Source organism: Scomber scombrus, chromosome 18 (assembly GCF_963691925.1).
Source record: "Scomber scombrus chromosome 18, fScoSco1.1, whole genome shotgun sequence".
Taxonomy (NCBI): Eukaryota; Metazoa; Chordata; class Actinopteri; order Scombriformes; family Scombridae; genus Scomber; species Scomber scombrus.
The window spans coordinates 14995417-15018264 of NC_084987.1; the positions used below are offsets into that span (position 1 = coordinate 14995417).

The window sequence follows — 22848 nt, forward strand, 5'->3', positions numbered from 1 at the left end:
AAATAAACATGTAGAGTCAGTTAGCCGAAGACATTTAAAGGGAGACATTTGTCTGTCTTGAGTATGTACTGTCAGTGTACCAGGGTGTACACTTAATTGCCCCTGCATTGAGTTCTTTACTTCTGAGAGACCTTCTTCAAAGCAATAGGGCAGTCATAAACCATAAAGTACAGAAGCCATTGTTAATGATCTGAGCACGGCCCGACCGGACCAGACCAGACTTCTTAGATGAAGATCAGGTTTAAAGACCATACTGCACCTGGGTCATCTTCAAAGTGCCACACTTATAATGTGTGTGTGTGTATTGCTAGCAGGCTGGCATACATACCCGGGCCCCTCAGGCTGATATACACCTGCAAGAACTTAGTAGGCCTCTGTGCACTTTATTCAGGGTCAGGGAGAATTTCAATCAACAATCTTTAGAAGTGTAGTTTTGGTAGTTAAGCTCTTATTTTCATCAAAAACACAAACTTTTCCACTTTTCCTCGTCTCCATCTTCCTTATGCAAGGTGACTGGAGATGAAAACAATGTTTCCCCTTGAAAGATTCCCCTTTTCAATCCACAGGAGTTGTAAATGAAGGAGTGCAAGGTATGGCATCTGGACATGAGAAAGGCCCATGTGGCCACCATAGAGTGAGAGGCCCTCCATGCAGACAGATATGCTCAGATGGTACTTTTGATGGGGTGATAGAGAGAAGAGACGAGACCAGATGCACAAGGTCACAGGCAGGAGAGTTTTGCTGAGTGATGTTTGATGGTGTCTGCTCTTGCACTCACTTACACCTCTCTCATTCTTTTACTCTCACTCTCTCCATCAGGTTTTGGCAACCCAAAGTGAAGCAGAAAAAGAGAGAGCAGAAGCTAAGAGGAAGATTGCCAGACTCGAAGATGCACTCAGGTAAGGCTTTGAGAAAGCCCAAACCACTGTAAATGTTTTAAAAGGTTTTTATTTAGAGCTGCACCTTTATTATCTTTGGTATGAAATTCTTTAGCAGCCTTTTTTTATTTTATTGAAAAGGAAGACAATGCTTTAATCAACCACACTGCCCAAAAACCTTCCTGTGATATAACCTATAGCCTGTCTCTTTAGTGGGGCTGATGTTGCTAACAGTCGACCATCCTACTTTGGATACACCACCCAATTCTGAATACAAATAGCTGCACCAACAGACTCTATGTATTCTGATTTATTTAAGCAGTAATCAAATAAGTAAACTCTAAAATCTGTGTGTGGTCCTCTTGTATTCCTAGCCAAAGGTTTGACATGATGCTGTAAGAAATACCATCAGCATGTCAGCCAGTGTGTGTGTGTGTGTGTGTGTGTGTGTGTGTGTGTGTGTGTGTGTGTGTGTGTGTGTGTGTGTGTGTGTGTGTGTGTGTGTGTGTGTGTGTGTGTGTGTGTGTGTGTGTGTGTGTGTGTGTGTGTGTGTGTGTGTGTGTGTGTGTGTGTGTGTGTGTGTGTGTGTTTTGCAGATGTGGATTGTGAGCTGCAACAATAAATCCTACAGATGGAATCGAATTGAATACAGTCAGAGCAAGATGTGTATGAAAACATGATAGTGCACAAACACATTTATGAAACTACTTTCTAATATAATACTGTTTACAGCAGAGTTGTCTCTTTTGGTCATGAAAATTCATACCGTTTTTGTGGAGCATGATACTTTACAATTTTTTAGTATCGCACATTGGATCCTCGACTTTGTGGTTTCAAACTTTATTAGAGTTGTTTATGTTACTGACTTTACTCTTTGATCATAAGAACATTGTGTATGAATTCTGATTTAAGGTGGAGTTTGACTTTAACAAGCCAACCCTTGCACCGCTCTCTTTGATCTTTTTTTATAACTGTGAGTAGCACTTTTAGAATTGAGAGCCTGGATACCGTGATGAGAAGATCAGAGCTTTGTATGCACTAGACATTTGTGTTATCTTGAGGAAACTAGCAAACCTACTGTACTACTATTAAATTGACTCACTGACTAACCTAATAAACTGGAAAATATCATTAGCCTCTAACATACAGTATGTTGCAGACTGCAGATGTGAGATATGATGATAAGAAAAAGTAAGACAAGTTTAACAAAATCATCCAGCCTGAATTTTAAGGGGATAGGGTGATCTTCTGTTATTTTTATACACACACATTCTTGTAAAAAAAAAAAAAATTAGAGAAGATTTTGGCCAATCAACTCACTGCTGCATCTGAGATGCATAATATTTATAATACATTTCAATCTCGGTCTTGGAAACAATACTGAAATACTGAAACTGCTCTTCTGGGGCTCTAACGACATCTTATTGTCCTCTGATATGGGTGACTGTTCTGTCTTAGTACTACTTGACCTCAGTTCTGTGTTCGACACAGTAGACCATTGTATCCTGATAAAGAGGTTACGTGACTAGGTGGGCATATCAGGCATAGCACTAGACTGGTTTAAATCTTATCTCAGTGACAGAAGTGTTACCATCTCTATTGGTGACTTTGTGTCTGATCCCTCTCCTCTATATTGTGGTGTCCCACAAGGTTTGGTTCTGGGGCTCCTGTAATTCTGTCTATATTGGCTGCCCTTGGGATTATAAACAGATTTGATGTTGCTCATCACTTATTTGCAGATGATATCCAACTTTATTAACACCAGTGTGTTATGTGGGATCTGTTGTTCGTAGTGATGAATTCACAGACAATTATCACCCAAGTCTGCAGCTCCTCTCAGTTCTACAGAGCTTGTAATGCTTAGAAACACTTTGTTTAAAAGGATAGTGAACATTTGTCTAAAATGTGTTTGTATGTGAGTGTTAATGGAGCTCCTTGTCTGTTGGGTGTGTAAATAGGGGAGATTTTTCTGACACCCTTCCACTTCCTACTCTTACACTTTAGCTCTATCACTCCCTTCCCTTCCAAAACTACACAAGCCCACTCTGCTGACAGCCTACATTTCAGCAGACTCCAACCAATCAGCCAGCCAACCAACCAGTCAGCCAGTCAGTACATTCCATTGGGTAATTAATCCCATACAGGACAACATTACTTGGTTACAAGTAGATTACAGTTTCCCTGGTGGAACTAGAATGTGTTCTGCACAATTAAACACAACACCACCGGCTCAGCCCATTCAACAATTTCAGCTCCAGTTCCAGCCATACTGTACATGGCCAAGTCCACTCACAGTCCCATCTCCCCCCTTGAGGGGTTTCAGCTGTTTGTCACAATATAATACCAACAGAGTCAGATGCAGTGGATTTAAAAGAAGGGGTTGTGCATGGATATATTTGCTTTTTCTTGGGTCCATCATGGCTGAATGCACTTTGTGTCTTAACACTTTTTAAGCGGTCTCTAAAAAAAGGACACATCTTTTTCATGAGGATGACATTGTCTTGAGTTGTAGAATGTGGATAGTATTACTGTTGCTTTGTGTTTCTGACAATGTGAAGCGACATGAAAACAAATTTACCAGTTTTTTAGCATTCAGCGTAAAGATTGCAAAGGGACATTGATGATTGTGCCTGCTTATTGTTTGTGCTTGTCATTGTCAGCCTGGCAACAAGAGGACAAGCTTAAACGCAGCAGACAGATCCGTTTGTGCATGAATTATCCTTGTTGTTAGTATCAGTAACGAGCCAGTCATTCCCTCGTTTAGTGTTAAACACTGAGAAACGGCAAGTGGCCCATCAGGCTCTTAGCTAATTAAGTACTCAGGCTTCACACACACACACACACACACACACACACACACACACACACACACACACACACACACACACACACACACACACACACACACACACACACTGCTAAGCAGTTTGATGTCTGCTACCTGCCTGCTGCCGTGGCAACACTGAGGGCCTTTAAAGGCGATCCAGGAGAACTTCAAAGTCAAAGCAAGACCGCACGCAGGGGTGTGTGTGTGTGTGTGTGTGTGTGTGTGAAGATGGGAGGATGGATGATAAAATTAAACAAGTAGAACTGCTCAACATGCCTTCCATGTGCCAGACAGTGCGGTATGTATGGTGTGTTACAATGTGTATTTGATATGTGCATGTTGATCCATGCTACGTTTTCTTAAGGTATATCAGCATAGATCTATTTATAACATTTTTCAAAATATTTTTTACATATTTCATTTTCAGTGCTGAATGTGTTGGCAGTTCTGATTCCCATCTTTCGTATGTAGCATATAGCTGTTGTCCACACCCCTTTCCTTCCATGGTTTACGCCCACTCTTTCTTTCTAGTACAAAAAGAAAATCACCCTGTCCTGCCATGCAAATAAGCATTGTTGCGTCAATTTGAGTTCTAGGTCTGTGTTACCAGAGCAACAACAACAGAAAGCACTATAAAGATGTGTCGAGAACAAGTTTTTCTCCTCTTCTTTTATCCCGACGTGCCTCAGATCATTACAGGGCATTAGCATAGAGATGGAGAGATGCACCACAGAGAAAAGGAAAGATAGAGGGAGAGGGAGCTCATCTGGGGAAAAGCTTGCCTGCCTTCATAACAATGAACTCCAAATTACAATTTAAATACATCAGAAAATCACCTGAATGGTTAAAGTAGGGGAAAAGAAACACAGCTGGTCTATTTGTAGGATATGGTATTTCTCTCTCTGTGAGGAGGCTGTAATTTTTTTCCATGCTCCCCTCCATACCATTCCATTCCCCCTTCTTTCTGCTTGGCACCCAACTGGCTTTATCAAAACCATGTGCCTGCTAAGGTGTGGTGCATGGGTTGTAGCAATCCTGCCTGTGTCTCAGCAGTAACTTCTGCTCAGTTTGATTGTTTACAGTTTGAAGTGGCAGAAACAGCTTCTACTTCAGGCAGCTGGAGAGAAGTGGGCTCGCTTTTGTGAGTGGCTATACACCGGTTGTGTGATGGGATGTGTCATGGTGTGTATTTTTATCCCAGAATTTACACCAACTCTTGTGCAAAGTCGGTAATCGTGTTCATTCCTAATTTAAAGTTTCTTGCTTTTCTATTGTTTCATGTTTTTTTGTGTACACAACAGATTTCACAGGTATCACACCATCAAGCAAGACCTAATTGATTCCACAGTCAGCTTTTGAAAAGTGAAACAGTAATTTTGGCAGACTATGTCTAGCTTTGTGTTTTCATTGTTTGTCTCTTTCTCAGTATTTGTGTCCACATGCATGCACGAGATAGTGCTCCTCCCCTCTTAAAGGTGTATGATGCATCCAATATGTTCTTTCTAGTGTGTGTGTTTGTGTTCAGATGCATACCGTATGCATCTGTGTGTGTCTTTGAAGTGGTCTTATCTTTCTCAGCATTCCTCTCCCATGACAGGAGGGATGGAGGGAGGCAGGGGTGGTGGTGTGGTCCAGAGAGGGTCCAGTGGTAGCCTAGTGGAGGCTAGGCAGCCACAGTTGGAGTTGAAGTGTAGGAGCAGGTGGAGGTATGGATCCTGAATAATGAAAAGCTTCATGCTCAATATTTACTCCCATGGCAACTGCATAGAAAGGAGTGTATGGAGATGGGTTAAGCGCCAATTCAATACCACCAACCTGACAAAAGGAACATTGTAAAGACCTCTTTAACTGGGCCCTGTTGTCAGAGTTAAATGACAATTACCACCTCACTTATTGCCAACACGAGAAACTATTTCTATTTTTTAGACTTATTTAATGCATAAATATAGTTTCAGCCATGAATGCTAACCTAAAACAAAGAATTAACTAAAAATTCAACAAGAAAATCCAGTTCTAGCATTGAGGATTAAAGTTAATAGGGATGTAGAGCTAAGCTGGTAACAGTTAAATGATGTCTAATGAGAACGTGTAGTCAGTGTTTCTTTTTAATTAAATGCACAGTTATTGAAGCAGGTAGTAAGTTCCTACAGTTATAATTAGTCTTATCCGATAATGCCAGCGTCTCATAATGACATAATATGTGCCTCAGATTGACATTGTGAAATAATCATATCATGGTTTAATGGTTTTAGATGCCTCGCCATGCCTACGTGATTGCCACGCATAAATAAATTTGACATTTTTTCATTAAACTAGCCTTACTTACAAATATGCACAGACAGAATGAATTCATGCAAAAGCAGGCTCAGTTAATTCATGCACTGAAACAGCTCAATCTGCTCAGTCTTTAGGGCTTTCATTGTTTCATTAAAAAAAAAAGTTTTACATTTTACATTGTGTAATGTTTGAGATATGTAAATACAGTATATTTACTTTTGGGACTAGTGCCTGGTTGATTTAGCATATTATGCTGTAGCTTGCATAATTCATGAGGCCATATAGTATCTAAATGCACAGCGAAGGCAAGAAAATCCCTGTTCCGAATTATTACATGAGTAACGTCACTTCACTTCTTTTCTCTTCTCTACATCCTTAGCATTCTTAAGTAGAATATATAATATTATTAAATTGAATATTAAATTTAAAAAATAATTTTTACTTGGCAAAACTGACCAAACCCCAGAGTCATTTTGAAGTATGAGACAAACATGTTGTGTGTTTTTGAGTTTTTTCCCACCTTCGTGTTTATCCAACCACATAATGGTACTGTCAGCCTGGACTGCAACAGACCCCTTGTCATCCCTCTCTCTCCTCTGCTTCGGGTGGTTAGTTTGCTTTGAGGTAAGATGCGCTACCAAGTGTGAGGCAAAATCACAGGTTTCCACCCCCGGGGTTTGATGGGAGACAGTTTTTGCAGATTAATTGAAATGTCATCTGTTGTGTTCAGTGACACTTGAGCAAGGTAGAAGCTATACTCAAACTGTATGTAACTGGTATAAATACGGGAAAAAAGTAGAATAAACCACAGAGAGGTGACTCAAAACAGTAGAATAAGGTTGAAGCTTAATGTGAGAGTTAAACATTTTCTAATGCTAACTTATTTTAAGAGAGTGGTAGTATACTGGTGAGAAGACAATTATCCACAATCACCGGCATGACTGGTGTGTATCGATGCCTCATTATTTTTAACGTATGTGGCCATTTTGTTTCACATGTTGATGTGAAATGCTGTTTATAAACAGGCCGCATTTGTAGGCAGTTAAAAAGCCATCACGCTCAATGATTCTCTGTTTCTACTCTCTCTTTCAACTCTTTCTCTCTGTCTTTAATATGTTCTTGCCCTTGTGCAGTCCCCCTTTTGTGTTCACTTATTTGTGGTCTGTCTCTTATTCTGCGTCTGTTTCTGCCTTTTTTTTTCTCTCTCTCGCTTTTTCTTTCTCTGGGGATGCGGATGAAAACCAAGCCTGTTTTATTTTCTCTTCAGAGGGCGCTGAATATTTCAGTTTTGCATTTTCTCTCTTTATGTGCTCCCTCTTTTTTCCAGGCCCCTTTGATGTGTCTGTGGATTCGTTATCATTCCGTTTGGATGAGCTCACAGACGCAGATGCGCGGGCACTTGCATGAACACACGTGCACGCACACTCTGACTCTCTGTCTTTTTATACTAGCGACCAGAGGCATCCACATGCAAGCATGCATTCTAGTCTGTTCGTCAGTCTTTTCCATGCGCTGCTCCACCCACATCACAGCCCGTGCAATTGTTAAATACTCTGCTTACATGAAAAGAATATTTGCATAAGCAATTAGAGTTGCTTCTATGTGCATTTAATGTGTACTCTTGTATTAACTGCATGTGTATATTAATGTTTATATATGTATACATGTTTTGTATGTCTCTGTATATTCAGCATGTGGTGCACACTCACACACAGGCAGCACGTGGCATTGTGTGGTTAGTGCAGTCCGGAAAACGCCGGCATCCCTGCACCCCTCCTGTCTGCCAGGCGGCTGGATGGCGGAAGCTCCTTCACCCTCTCTAGCACAAACACTGCTCTCTCCTTGCCTCCCTCTCTTCCTCCCCTTTAAACAGCCGTTTAGGATTGAGGGATGAGAGGACTTCCTCTATGGAGAAGGCACATCTTTAATTTGAGCCTCCTCTCCTTCCACTTTTCTGACCAGGGATCCATTTAAAGCCAACGGGCCGCCCTGGCGCTGGCACCCTTCTCCTTCCTTTCCCTCTCTGTATCTCCCTGCCAGGCCTCCCTGAGTCTTTTTCTCTGTCCTCTCATCTCACCCTCATCACTCTGTTATTGATGGTGACACACTGTCTACCGCTCCAGTGACCACACGCATTCACACACACACACACACACACACACACACACAAAAGTACTCGCACACACACAGTTATTCTCCCAGGAATCACTGAAGGTGACATGTGTTCACCCGCTCTCTTCAGCTTTAGAGCATAATATGTTACAATCTGTCATATACTTGAAGTTAGCTGCAGTGACTTTTTCGATGTATCCTCAGAGGTAAAGGCCCAGCAGCCAGCTCCAACTTAGTCATAGTACATTTTTTGAGTAGAGTTGTCAGTCACTTGGGTCTGTTGCTAATGAACAAAGACCTATATATATATATATATATATACACACACACACACACACACACACGTGTGTGCGCTCCGTCATCTCTCAAGCAAGACACACACCCAATTCATTTCTGCTCTGCCTTGGAAGTTAAACTTGCTATTTCTGTGACATCCTCTTTTCCATCTTCACTCTCTCGTTCCTCTTTATTTCTTTTTCCATCTTAGTCTCCCCACATAGCCTTTGTGTCTGTCTGAGCCCGGAAGGCACTCATGCAACGAGACTGATTAATAATTACAGAGTACACAAAATTGGGAGAGGGAAAAAAAAACAATTTCTTTGTCGTTTGATGTCCGACATGAGAGAGACCAAAATTACAAAGAGACAGAACACTATAAAGAGGAGAGAAAGCTTGCACATTCCTTTTTCAATCCTCTGCCCCTGTTCTTTTCATTTTATTGCCTCCTTTTAGTTTTGCTGTTTTTATCTCTTCTGTCTTTCTCTGTTTCTGTTTATTCATACTGTGCAGTTACACTTACTGATGTTACTTTGATTATGGGGAGTATTAATCAGTTAATATAAGTTTCCCTGTAATAATAGCTTTTTTTCTTATAGTGGTGTGTTTCTGTGGGTGTATGTGAGAACACCTGCTATGCTAACAGGACTGTGTCAATGGACCGTATCTTTTATGAACTGTAACACACACGCACACACACACACGCACACTCTCTCGCATACACTTGGCAGTCCTCCTTTGTTAAACACAGATAAATGTGTGGAGAACAGCGTCTCAGTCCTCCCCCACCACCCGTTGTGTGACTGTTGTAATTTTGTAATAGTTGTACTTCTAATTGGTTTTAAGTCACACCCACCAGCCAAAAAAATCATTCTTCCTCCTGCTTGTCTGTCCACGGGGGAGTAATTATCCATGCACTGTTAGAATATTAATTTACAAGGAGAGAAGCGCCCTTGCTGTACACATAGCTACACATGCACACAGCACATACTGTACCACACACATGCACAGCCCGTTATGTTCTCTCCCTGACATTGTCATCATTGTAATCATTAGAAGGCTTTGGGAGGTTTCAGTGCCTGCTGCAGAAAAGTTCAGAGTTGAACCTTTTTGAAGTTAATTGTCTGAAAACATGCATGAGGTTCTGGAAAATTGTGTGATTAATATCAGTTTCATATAGTTAGCCTTAATCCTTGCTCCCAGCAAGGTAATTTTAATAATCTTTACCATTTATACAGCATTCATTGTATTTTAGTTGCTAAATTTTGATTGAAATTTTGGGTGCTGGATGGATTCATTCTGTGCTTTAAGAGAGAACTTACAAAAAACTCTGATTTTACTGTATTTATCTAAAAACATGGCTTAAGAGAACGCAATGGGGTTTCAACTTCAAAATTTCATTAAAATAGATTTACTTTACTTTAATGTCATGTAGATGATACGTCTTACATAATGTAGTGCACATAAGTACTGTTTATCATATTACTTTCTTTTTTCTTTTTCTTTTTTAACCAATAGACAACAATAAATTATTTACAATAAACATTTCATGACATTGATATTTTTGATATTAAGTTTTGAAAATCTGTCATATGTGAATGTTTCTTATATATGAATATGATAAACACTTGGAGCTGCTAAAACACGTCAGATGTGCGGAGCAGATGTTGACATGATTTGGTCGAGTCTGCGTCCAAGTCGAGAACGAATGATGTGTGTCATTATGTGTGAAGTTTGTTGACTGCAGTTATGAATATAAAGGAGCATCATAGTAAGCTAATATCTGCGATCTGTGAGACATTTATTTGTACTCATGAGCTAATTAGATAAAAAGTGTGTTTATAATGAACCATTTAACTTAAAATCATAAAGTCATGCACTCTTCATTTGCATTCCCGATGATGGGTGAAATTTCTTGATTTACCTTTTACATATTTGCTTTTGATCCTTTTGTGCATTTTTATGTCAACTATGTTTGGCTTAAACATTTGTAATATTTTGTTAAATTAAGTTAAGGACAATAATACGTGATGATTTTCTTACCGAACATGGAAAATCTCAGGTTTACAAAAATAACACCTTCTTGCGCTTTCCTCACCTCTCACTCTATCATTCTTTCTACCCTCAATCCATCTACCCCGACACACACTTTTCTCCCCACACACTCTCAGTTTGACAGCTTGTTGCTGGTGCTGTGTGTGATGATGTGGCTGGGCCTCCTGGCTGGGCTCTGACAGCTCAGTATGAGGTTGTCCCACTCAGCATCAATCCACTCAGCTTGCAACTATATGACCTGACATTTTCCAGCAGTAGCCACAGTATACCTGCATGGAAGACACATATATAGACACAAGCACAGCAAGGTATTGGTGGTGATAGATGCTGTAGAACTGATGCTAAACTGATACACCTCTCTCTATACTTTTGTGCTGTCTGTTTAATGCATTTTAAAATATGTTTTTACATCCACCTTTCCATTTTCTCTCATCGTATTTCTTCCTTCTTGAAAATTCACTACTATTTAGTACTTGCTTTACAATTTTGTTTTGTATTTTTGGTCTACAATTGTGTTTCTGTTTTAACTGTACACACATTAATTTCTCTCTCTCTCTTTCTGTCTCTGTGTGTGTGTGTGTGTGTGTGTGTGTGTGTGTGTGTGTGTGTGTGTGTGTGTGTGTGTGTGTGTGTGTGTGTGTGTGTGTGTGTGTGTGTGTGTGTGTGTGTGTGTGTGTGTGTGTGTGTGTGTGTGTGTGTGTGTGTGTGTGTGTGTGTGTGTGTGTGTGTGTGTGTGTGTGTGTGGAAGAGAGATGGAGAGCCAGTTGGACAGAGCCAGGGAGAGCCAAAGGCTGCAGATCCAGCAGGCAGATATGGCACTGGAGCAGTTCAAGAAACAGGTGGAGCTCAGCTCTGAGAAGGCCTACGCTGACATGAAACTCCAGGTAGAATACACACATGCACACACACATATTTGGATGAAAGCATCTAAATCTGGACTTCAGCTAACACTACACCATATCATACTTTACCTTTTTTAATATTATAAATAGGCATTATCTTTATCAATTGTTCATAGTTTCTCTGCCACAAAGGGGGTGAGCTGTTTGACAGGCAGTAACCAGGACAATACGGACACACACACGCAAACACACTCATATTTTGTAGTTGCAGGGACCAAGCCTGACCACAGATGCAACAGGGCGCCATGCTGGATTTACTTGAATCCCTCTGTGTATCTTTCTCTCTCTGTCTTTCTCCCTCCTCTTCACTCCGACTATTAAATGATTTGTACCATTAGAAACATCCTACATCCTATCATGGGTCTTTTTCCGTCCACCTTTTAACGACACCTATACTGAAAAATCTATACAAAAGTGGATCAGTATCCTTAGGTCATATTCATTCATTTAGTCACTCCCAATGAATAATATGATTTATTATGATTGATATGATATGATTTATTATCCTGTTCATTAGGCAGGTGCATTCATTTCTCCGCTACAACGTGCTGACCTCACTGCATTTCTGTGGGTGTGACGCGGGCTGGTAGTGTTGGGATGGAGAACAGGTTATACGCATTCAGCAGTCAGACTAATTAGTCAGTTAAGCCAGCCTCACGATCAGCACGCCTCACCGCACCGCGTGGGCTGCTGCTTATTGGGAGAGTTCTCCAATCGATACACGCTCAGCTGTCAAACTTCTGATGCTGTGTTACAAGTCAGTTTGGCTATAGGCGTTTTTGTTAAGCATTTTTGGTAGTACTGTGTGTGTCTGTGTGTGTGTGTGTGTGTGTGTGTGTGTGTGTGTGTGTGTGTGTGTGTGTGTGTGTGTGTGTGTGTGTGTGTGTGTGTGTGTGTGTGTGTGTGTGTGTGTGTGTGTGTGTGTGTGTGTGTGTGTGTGTGTGTGTGTGTGTGTGTGTGTGTGTGTGTGTGTGTGTTTTATTGACAAGGCAGCGATGAGTGTGGTCCTGAATGTTTTAAAGGGCTGTATGTTAGGGGGATTAGCAAGTTTTAGACACTGATTAGTGAAGTTTTTCAGCTAATCAGTGAAGTGGAGGAACATGTACTGTAAGAAATGGAGAGAGTTTGTGTGGGAGTCGAATTTATACATGGATGTTTGTGGGCACACAGAGCAACCTTTATTCCCTCCTGATTTAATTTGTATTCATATTGACAAGAGATTAATTGAAGTGCTGCTTGCATAGCAACACTAAAGAAGACATCAAAACGATATTCAAGGCTGCAAAAGCTTGAATTCCCCAGAAAATGTCATTAAGTTGCCTATACATATTGCACTTTGCCTGTATGTGAAGACTTAGTCAATATGCAAAGTTTGCTATATTCAGATTTTAACCGACTGAAGGATTTTAAATTTTTGTACTGGCAGACAGAGACTCTTGGTTTGCTCTTTTGGTTGTTCATGCTACTTGCATGCCAGGCAACATGTGTCTATTATTTTTTTATTTATTTTACTTGAGTAGCGAGTGATGTTTTCTTTTCATGACACTTGGAAAGTGTCTGTATTGGTGTAATTCTCCTCTCCCTCCTCCCACTCCTTTCTCCCATTCTCATCCTTCCATCTCTTGCTTGCTCCTTCTCTCCCCATTGAGCCCCTGGCATCCCACTCTCCAATCTGACTTTATCCTCAGCGCACATCAAAGCCACGAGAGAGGGAAGCAGTCTCTTGTGCATCCCTGTCATCCTCTCTCCCTCTTTCCCTCTCCCCTACTTTTCCCCACCCACCCCACTTATGCATCTGTGTTCTCCTGCTTTAATGTAGCAGAAAGTATTTCAAAAGAAGTTTTTTACTCCTTTTCATCCTTCCATCTTTCCACTCATCCCCTCTTTCTCTCTGTCTGCAGATGGTGTTATATCTAAATGGATTATCTGTATCGCTCCTCTTTCTCTCTTTCTCTCATTTTAAAATCAGCATCCCACTTTTATACTGCACTTAAAGGAAAAAGTCTGCCCTATTTTGGTTAGGAAAAGAAAGAAGAAGCACCATACGGAATCAAATCACTGTTACGTGCATAGTTCAAAGGAGACTTCAGCATTTTAAATGGATTAATCAAAACACATTTAGCATTTCCTGAGAGTTACACACAGAGTAGCCCAGATACAGAGGGGTTTCAGTAAATTACATTTCCAATTGTTGTTGATTATCGTCACCTGAGCAGAAAATATGAAAGTGCTAGGCGGCGAGGAAGTTGAGTCGAGATAAATAGCGTAAATATTGGCAAATCCCTTTTTTCCAGAAAAACACATAGAGGCAGAAGCTTGCAACTTTCTTATTTCTAACTGTGCTTTTTTAACACGAGTCTTTGAGTTGCAGTTATTGTTTTGTACCTGTGAATATGTGAATTTTGATGTGAACTACTAGTGTTACATTTTTAATGTTAATTATAATATTATACTTTGATGAATAGATTAATATATTGATGTTCTGTTATTACAATATCATTACTTTAAGATCACACGTACTGTGTTGAATTTATTTCTTCCCAAAGGCAGTTCATTAATGTCAAATTAAAAAGAAAATGTTACAGCAGCATCGCTCTCCTTCTGTTCAGCTCTGCATGCATTAGATTTTATTGTAGTCATACTGCAATTACACACGCATCAACCAAAACTAAGAGAAAAATATTGAGTAGTATTTTAAACGCAAATTAACAGCCAATTTTCTGAACTGAGGTTTAGTGTTGGTTTATAGGTATGTTTGCACCAATGTAAATGTATTACAGATTGTGAGCCCAGCCTTAATGTTTTTATATGAAACATTTTAGAATGTATTTAGATAAATGTTGGATTATTTTTACAATATTAAACTTTTTCTTTCCTTTTATGCCTGCAGATGGAGAAAGTAGAGAACGACCTCATCCGCTCCAAGTCCCTCAGGGAGAACCAGGCCAAGGAGTTCTCCCTGCAACTAGATGCACTCAGACAAAAATATGAGCAGCAGGTCTGTATGAGTCTGTAACTTTCTGTCAGTCTGTCTGCACTGTGTTTCTCTACCCGTATCTCCATGTGTGAATAGTTTCCTTGCTTCTACGGTGGTGATGTAGCCAGGGGAAAGAATTCTCCTCTTGCTTCCATCATCATCATCATCATCGCATTGTTATCTTTTCTCTATTATCAGTGAACACTTGGCCCGTCGGAGCCAGCCGAGGGGACTGACATCCATGTGGAATAGTCTTGTTATTCCTCCCCATCTGTTCCGCTTGATTAATTTCTCATGATAAGGGATACGCTTTAGATTAAGCTTAGATTGCGTCTCAATAAATATCTTAAACGTTGCCAATTGAAAAGGAATGCAATCTGCATTGCAGACACACAGTCTCCTTATCATCACATCTCCGTCTCTTCTTCAATTAGGAGTCTAGAAACCATTTTCACAACTCATTGAAATCAAGCTTGCTGATAGGAAGTCATCTTTTATAGCACTGGATTCAGTTAAACCACAGAAATGGATATTATCAGAGGAAGCTAATCTCATTGTAGGAGGAGCATAGTTAATATTTCTATTACCTTAATTTTACTTTAATCTCAGTGGTCTGGTGATGGGATTTTTTATCTTTGGCTGTACACTACAATATACAATATAATTGACCATTTTAGCTATAAAGGGTGTGTAACTTAATTAAATCTAATAATAAACCTAAAAACAATGAAATTGTATTGTGTCACCTCCAGTTATCTTTTTGTGTTCTTCTATGTGATTCAGTAAACCTCAAACTAATATTGAGGTTTAAAATAGCTTCACTATGTGACGTACATACTAATAATTTTTTTGTGAGTATAAATTCAGACAAAATAATCAGGATTGCTGATGTAGGCATAACAGTGCAACTGATTGTACCATGTGATCTATGAATTCATATATCCCCAAGTTCACATAAAATAATACATAAATTTCATACTTATATGTGTCAAGAGTTGCATCTCCTCATGTCCCTATGATACTTCATGACTGACCATGTGTCACCACATGAGCCTTGAGCATACAGCACTAACTGGTGTAACATCTCCATTTCCCATCTGTATCCATAACATGATTGATTTTCAGGAACCAAACCAGCACTCGACCTGTCTGCTAATAAGCATGCTAACACTCATTTCCAGGCCAGATGGAGTTTCACTGCGTGTAATCGCTGTAGATAGTTGTAAATGAGGAAATAAGGCCAGTGTCCTTTCCAAGGAGTGGTGAAATGGTTTTCCGTCAGTGATTTTCTCTGCAGTTCATCAGTTGTTTTTGTAATTATACGGGCATTTATGACGAAATATCACATTTTCAAAAGACTTTATTAGGATGTATGATGTATTCATTTTATTTAATCTCTCAAAAACAAGTTTAACCTGGGAGGTTGGTAAATGCATGTTCTCAGTTTTGCTGCATGCGTACACTTTCGTAGAAATCAGACCAACGGAGTTAAACCAGTAAACAGATTGTATTATGTCCAAAAGACATTTTCATCCCTCGACAATGTTCTAATAACTGTAAGAATTTATCAGTGTTTTGAGTCTAAACCACAGTATATTTTTCTGATGAATCATAAATTCCATCTCATTTGAAAAACAGGTAAACAATCAAAGCATCTGAGGAAGTATTCAAGTGACGATTATCATCTGCTGCTATGGAGAGTGGGGGAGGGGGGCATTTGACAGTTAAAGGCAGCTACATAGGGTTAGCAGCACACCAGGAAGGCTTTTGTCTTAAAGATGAAAACATATAAAGATGAAGGGCCTGTCTATGTGATGATGAGGATATGAATAAGTGTGACATTATTTTCACAGATTGGAAGGTAGAGAAAGAGAGAGGAAATGTGCCTCTTTATGAGCATGTAGATTATTCATGAGGTTCTGTGAGAAGAGCTGTCTACAGTATGTTGTGTATTCATTCTATATACATTGCACAGACTCCATGTGCATTGTGTGTACCTGTTCATCCATGCCTGAATGCATGTGCACATCACGCCCCCGCTCCAGAGAGATTGGTGTCACAAGATCACAGGGGTCAAGTTTGTCCATTCAGGCAGTCACAAAAGAACATTCCTTAAAGGCAGCTTCAATGAGACTTTAAAATGGGAACTCTGTATGAAGGAGTTGTTTTGCAGCTCACCCTCCAGCAGCTGGATGTCATGGAGCTTTGCCTCTTGGCGTGGGAGTGACGTAGTGAGGTCAAATGGCTGGTTTGGAGTCATGACCTTGACAGTTAAGGGAAGTGCTCAACAGCTTTACTCTTCAGATGTTAGTTTGGTACAATAAAAGGGTGTAGTTTGTAGCCATGCAAGTGTGTGGGCATAATGTACACATAGACAAATACACACTGTCATTTGTACTCCCTACTGTACTCCCTACAGTGAGGAATAACGGGTTTGTCTCTCTTCTACCTCTCCCTCCCCTCTCACCCCAGCCTTTCCTGCTGAGACTAAACAGGGCATCTGTTCTACTCTCCTCTACACCCTCCTCTTCCCTCCCCCCTCTCAAACATTTCAGATTTTCCCCCCCGGGGTTGAAAGAAGCCCATTACCTCACTGTCCTGTCTCAATGCGTGCAATGCACACACTCAGCCTAGGCTGACAGGAGTCGTGCTGTGCAGTAACACCCGACCTACTCTGTATCTGTGGCACCAAGCTGTGCTATAACCAACTCAATCTTCCCTCATAAGCGACACGCCGGCCCCTTTAAGAACCGCAGCACCCAGCATCCTACACTGCACGCTGGCACTACGTGATGTCACAACCAGGCTCCTTGCTGGGTCTGCTCTCTGTCATCTCCTCTCTGCTCCGTCTTTTTCTTTTGCTGTTTTTCTCACAATGGATTTACCTTTTCTGTTTCATCATCCTCGTTTCACCTCTGATCTCCCCTTTTCTCCAAAACACTTACAGCCCAAGACGCTAAACAGGAGCGAACAGTAAGCCAGGATGTCTTCCCCCAGTTTCTGTTACCGCATGTCCTGCTGTCCTGCTGAGGAGTTCTTGATGCAAATGCCTGCTTATCAATCTGTCAGCTATAACTCGCGCTGCTGTGTGAATCTGAGTTACCCAGTGGGACAACGTATTCTGGCTGTGGATCATATTTGTACCTATTATGTCCCTAAATGGAAAATGAAGGCAATGCAAATGTGTCTGTGTGGAATGTTTCACAGACATCAGCATCGCCAGTGACAGCAGGTGGAAGATGTTGCCCACATTCTGCAAATAATTTTGTCTAATGGAGCTTGGTGTTGTTCTGTTAAGTCCTGGAAAAATGGCATTTGTGTGATGTATCTTGAGCCTGTTCTGTGTGTGTGTATCTGCCACACCAGTAACTGAGCCCCAGAGATCAAATACATTTTTATCCAACCATAATTCCCCCCCATTGCCCCCCTGCCAAAATGAAGTGTCTATTGTGGCCTTCCTCTCAGTGCCGAGGATGGAATCCGGCTTCCTGTAGATAGCCCCTCATTTATCACCTGCTCTGAATAGACACAACGTCCGAAGATAGGGCTATGGATAGAGCAGGCACCGGGCATAGAGGCTGCGGATCTCAGTTCCTCTGGCAGGCCAGGTAGGGTGCCGTCAAGCACAATGTGCAGGGGATTAGTTTCAAAGCAGGGAAGCGAATGGGCCCCAGGCCCCTGCTGTCCTTTCGAGGCTCCGGCTGGGGCTGCACGGCAGGATGGTGTGGGGGTCACTGGTCCCCCCGCCATGGGGGAGTGGGAACGGAACAGAGCCTGGGAAAGGCTCGGGGGCTCTGGGCTGGGAACTCCACTGGCAAGGCTCACCTCTCAGCAGGTGACTCCACTCACAGACGTGTTGGGATATAGACGTGTTTCAGCTGACAGGATGTTGGGGGTGTTGTGTCCCATTAGAAGAGTTTTATTTTCCTCTACTGTACATTTACAACATATCATGCCCCTCTTGTTGATTGGTTTGTGCAGATCCTTGCTATAATCTGACTCCATCTACCCTTCATTAGCAACACAAACACTAATGATGGTTATTGCTGGAAACCAACTGTACTGTAGAGTATAATTCCATTCCAAAGCGATAAAACATGGAAATGGATACTGATAAATGAAAAATTACTTACGGATCTTGACAATAAAACAACAGGTAAAAGCAATATTCTATATATATATTATTATCAACAATGTTTTAGCATCTTTTTGGTTCTCCCACAAGCTTCAGCTGTGTCCTCGTTTTTTAATGTTTTGGGTTTATAATGGTTATCATAGTCACTGCCTAAGCCGATTTTCGCATGCTGTCAGACGCATAGCATGGGGCATTGGGTAGTTACTGCAGCCAGATGGCTAACCCCTGCCAGCTTTCATGCATAGTACAAACTAGCTGCTCTTTTATATGCCGATCGCAGAATAGGGCGAGGGGAACAGATTTGAAGAGTGGGACATTGAGGCCCAGTCTGTACAATTGGCAGGAGACGTGGGAGGGCGGGGGAGCAAGCCAGATGTAAACACATCACATCATGTCATCCTCTGACAATGTGAGGAAGCGGAGAAACTTTTAGCGCTTTATTCCCCCACCGTCCTACCAACAGCACCAAACTGGCTGGGCGCACGGGTGTCTGGGTGGAGGGAAGGGGTAGAAGGAACAGCACGAAGAAAGAATGGATGGATGGGTGGATGGACAAGTTGTCATGACGACAGGGTTGCTCTGAGTGTGTGTTGGCTGATGAAGTCTCTCTTTGCCTGCTTGTCCAATCAGATGGCTGAGCAGCGCATGCAGCACGAGCAGGAGAGGACGCGGCTACAGCAGCAGCACAGCACGGAAAAGGACAGCCTGGTTCAGGAGCGCCAGCGGGAGGTGAGCAGCCTGGAGAGGCAGGCCAGGGCCGCTCTGCAACAGCACCAACAGCACACCCAGGAGTGGAGGAAGCGCGATGCCCAGGTAGGGGGTCTCCACTGATCCACGTTCGCACACACACACACACATGCTGACCCACCGGTCTCCCGTGGACATCCATTTTGTATTTTGCCCATTGACGTTTTCCTGGGGTTTCAAAAGCACAGCGGGTAAAGACACTTTTTTACTTGAAATTAGGGACAGATTTTGATATTCTTGGTGAACAATTTTATAGATTGTTGCATTTTTGTTCAAGCGTTTCGGAAAAGTTGAAATTGGTATTTGAAATTATGATGCGAGTAAAAACAACAAGGGGGTTGCAGAAAAAGTAAAATATAGATTAAACAAAACAAAGAATCATACTGCCCTAACTTCTGATGTTATTCTGATGTTTTTAAAAATTATTTTAATCGCAGCAGGGTTTTGTGATTGAAGTGTAAAGACTTGAAATACTGAAACCACAGGTAGCCAGATGAAGGAGAAGAAATCTGTTCCGTTGAGCACCAAGCTTTTATTCCAAAACCCCGGGTTAAAATTCTCTATTATTTTCCGCTGTACGGTTGTGGACTCCCCTGTACTCCCACCGAAGTGTATCTCTGCATGGCATTCTCCACTCACCGCAGGTAGCCGTCTCCCTCCGGAAAACGCTGGTTATTCTCTTATTACAGCATGAACCACCACAATGAGTTTATGACATTTGGGTCTATATTAATGGACACCCCTGACACTGAGACGCTATTCTGTTACCATTTAGCCAGACCAGCAGCAGGTCTTCAGCTCACACCCCTCGCTCTGTCTTCGCCTCTCCCCAGCCTGGGCTAGCTTGGAGCTCTGTGGGAAGCCATTTGACAAACCAGCCCCCAACTGGGGATGCCTTCAAGCTTCCTGATGCCTTCCTGATTAAATGGACATTGTCAGCATGCAGGGAATTTAGTTTATTGGCCGTTAGCTGGGATCCAGCCAGACATATGTTGTATTTCTGGACAAATGGTACTCACACCAATGCTGTGCGCAGATGGTGCCAGACACCAAATGAATGGCGAAGAAATCGTACTTGATGGAAACTAGTTTTTCAGTTGCACCTTTAGAGATCATTTTTCATTTACCTCTAATAACAGCAATTGAATTTAATCTTTCCAATGGTGCTCTTCAGTATTGATTATTAAAGTCTATATTAGAAACTATATTTCAAGACCTAAAACACTCGGAAACCTGTCAAATTTTGATCATTTTGGTTTTTTTCTTAACTTTTCTGTTTATGTTTACATTTTATTAAGATCAAGATCGGATGCGCCTGTTAAGGTTAAAATGGCACCCTGCTGATTGCTTGAATGTCAGAACGTTCTGTCATTCGTAATCTCTATAAACATTGAGGCAATTGATTTATAGAACACTAAAAAATCATCTTATACTGCTATACTGGTTGACTTGCTTCACAGCTGTCTAAAATGTCTTTATGATGCCAAAAACTTTATAACATGGGGGAAAGGTTACATTTTTCCTTCTCTTTCCCTCACATCTGCTTTCTTTTTTCATATTTTTGGAAAATGTCTTTCAGAGCACCCGATGGCACCAGCTGTTTTTTTTTTTTTGTTGTTGTCTGGAGGTGCCGTCACAACAGGACATTTCCGCTGATAACACGGGGTGCGACTCATGTCAAAATGACATGTTGTCTGACAAAATATCAGGATCTCAGGAGTTGACAGAAAACAAACTTCCCCGGTACTCATCTCATATTCTCAGTTCCTGTTTGCTCCTTCAGCATTTTGAGTAGAGATCAGAAGCCTGCCTAATGTCAGACATTAAAGCAGTAGAAATCAAGATTTTCATTCAGGCCTTAGAAAGATGAAGGACAGGAATGTGAGGTTCCTGAAACCTGGGGAGCTGGTTTGACTACCTGTGCGAGCACAGTTCCATGGATGTGCTGTTAAAATGACAAGAAGCTGACACACCAGCAGCCATATGCATTAAAGATGAGCTTTTTTACACTGAGCAAAGACACAAGATATGTACAAAAAAAACATAGAGCACTTGCTCTTTTTCTTTTTTCTTTCTTTCTTTCTTTTGGAGTCCAGGACTTTCCCAGCCCATCAAACAACATACTCCCACCACATGGGTCAGATGGACAATGATATTATCATCAAGTGACATGTCAGCAACAGACAAACCCAATGCCTGCTGTGGGATCATTATTTCTCCCACTCTCTCTCTTTCTCACACTTTTTCTCCATCTTCCTGGAATTGTTTGAAGGCCAGTTGCTGCGAAGAAGCTGGCTAACAGAACAGCAAATGTCAGTCACACACTCTCGGGATGAGTAATACCCATTCATCCCCTTGATGTGGTGGGACACTAATAAATAGCATTCCTGACTCTTGCCTTGTTTTTGAGAAGGAGAGCCAATAAGTCATAGCAGCGATTGGAGGAAAGAGCTCAAAAAGTCACAGAGGGACACATTGTTCTCATCCCACACGAGTTTATTATCCATGACAATCTGGCTTCACCAACTGTGTAACCACTACACATTATAAAGGCTATATTGCCCATCTGTTGTGCTGGATGCATTACTTATCATTTAGTCTTTATGCTATCTTTCCTTTTCATTTGTAGCTTAGGTGTTGAACATCATAATGTCACTAATGAAAGACGTAGAATTAAGCAGCTGTGTTCAAGGCCTCGTACGTAGTTGACGTCCCACCGACTAAAGGGATTAACTCAAATTTCCAAGCAGTGTGGATGTGAATACGGCTACTACAGAATAAACTATTTCTTAAGCCATTTTTACAAATACCAGAGCGTGAAAGGAATCTTTCAGTTGTGAATCTGTCCAGGATGATGAAATGTTACTAGTGAAACATGTTTACTTCAGTTAGTTCTGTGTTGTTCTGCTAGCTGATCAATGCCCCCCAGAGGACAATGGAGTTTTGTAGACTGGTTTGGGGATCCATCACCAATATACCCCCTACAGAACATGCTCTAATCTGAATGTTGTGGCCTTTCTTACTTCTCCTGTAGAGATAACTCAATGCATGAAGTGTTAAATATGTTTAATATAGTGTAGGAAAACTACATTAAAAAAGAAATGAAAAGCACCATAATTCCACTTGCCTGGGAACTTTTTATGGGATTAGTCAGTATTGTGTAGTCTCAACAAAATGAATCTTTCTTATCTTCTAAAAAAAAACATTTTAGGAAAATGTAAAAATCATTGTATTCTATGGCGAAATAATTTAATATTTAATTGGTGCTATTTTTCTTAATTTGTATATATATAAATAATTATATTTTGTGTGTGTGTGAAGCTATTCAATTGTTAAACATGAGTAAGTTTCTGACTTCAAAAACTAGGGCCAGCGTTATAAATTAATTTGAAGCCTTGTTTTTTGCAAACAGCAGAATTGTTTATTCTATGCAAAACCCATCATTCATATTTTTTCCACGCAGCTCTTCCTCAAAACTCAATTTATGAGTATTATTTTCGCGAATAATTATGTATTTTCTAAAGAAACGTACATGCCATCTGTACTTCAAACAGCATGGGAGAGAGTGAGAGTCTTGTGAGGTCTTTATTCTGGGCTGTGATGGACTAAATAATGATGCTGTCAATTTTTCAAAGCATTTAAATCCCTAGAACGTGATTAAG

At 41.0% G+C, this 22848-nt stretch overlaps 1 protein-coding gene across 3 annotated transcripts in view; it reads left to right on the top strand.

Annotated features, from left to right (window-relative positions):
* The window catches only part of cep112 (centrosomal protein 112), an 81640-nt gene that overhangs the window by 17305 nt on the left and 41487 nt on the right, over positions 1 to 22848 (top strand). For all 3 annotated transcript variants that reach the window (XM_062438526.1, XM_062438527.1, XM_062438528.1), the window contains 4 exons: positions 820 to 899; positions 11174 to 11309; positions 14218 to 14325; positions 19070 to 19252. In XM_062438526.1, coding sequence (XP_062294510.1) covers positions 820 to 899; positions 11174 to 11309; positions 14218 to 14325; positions 19070 to 19252 — 507 coding nt within the window. The remainder of the gene's footprint in view (positions 1 to 819; positions 900 to 11173; positions 11310 to 14217; positions 14326 to 19069; positions 19253 to 22848) is intronic.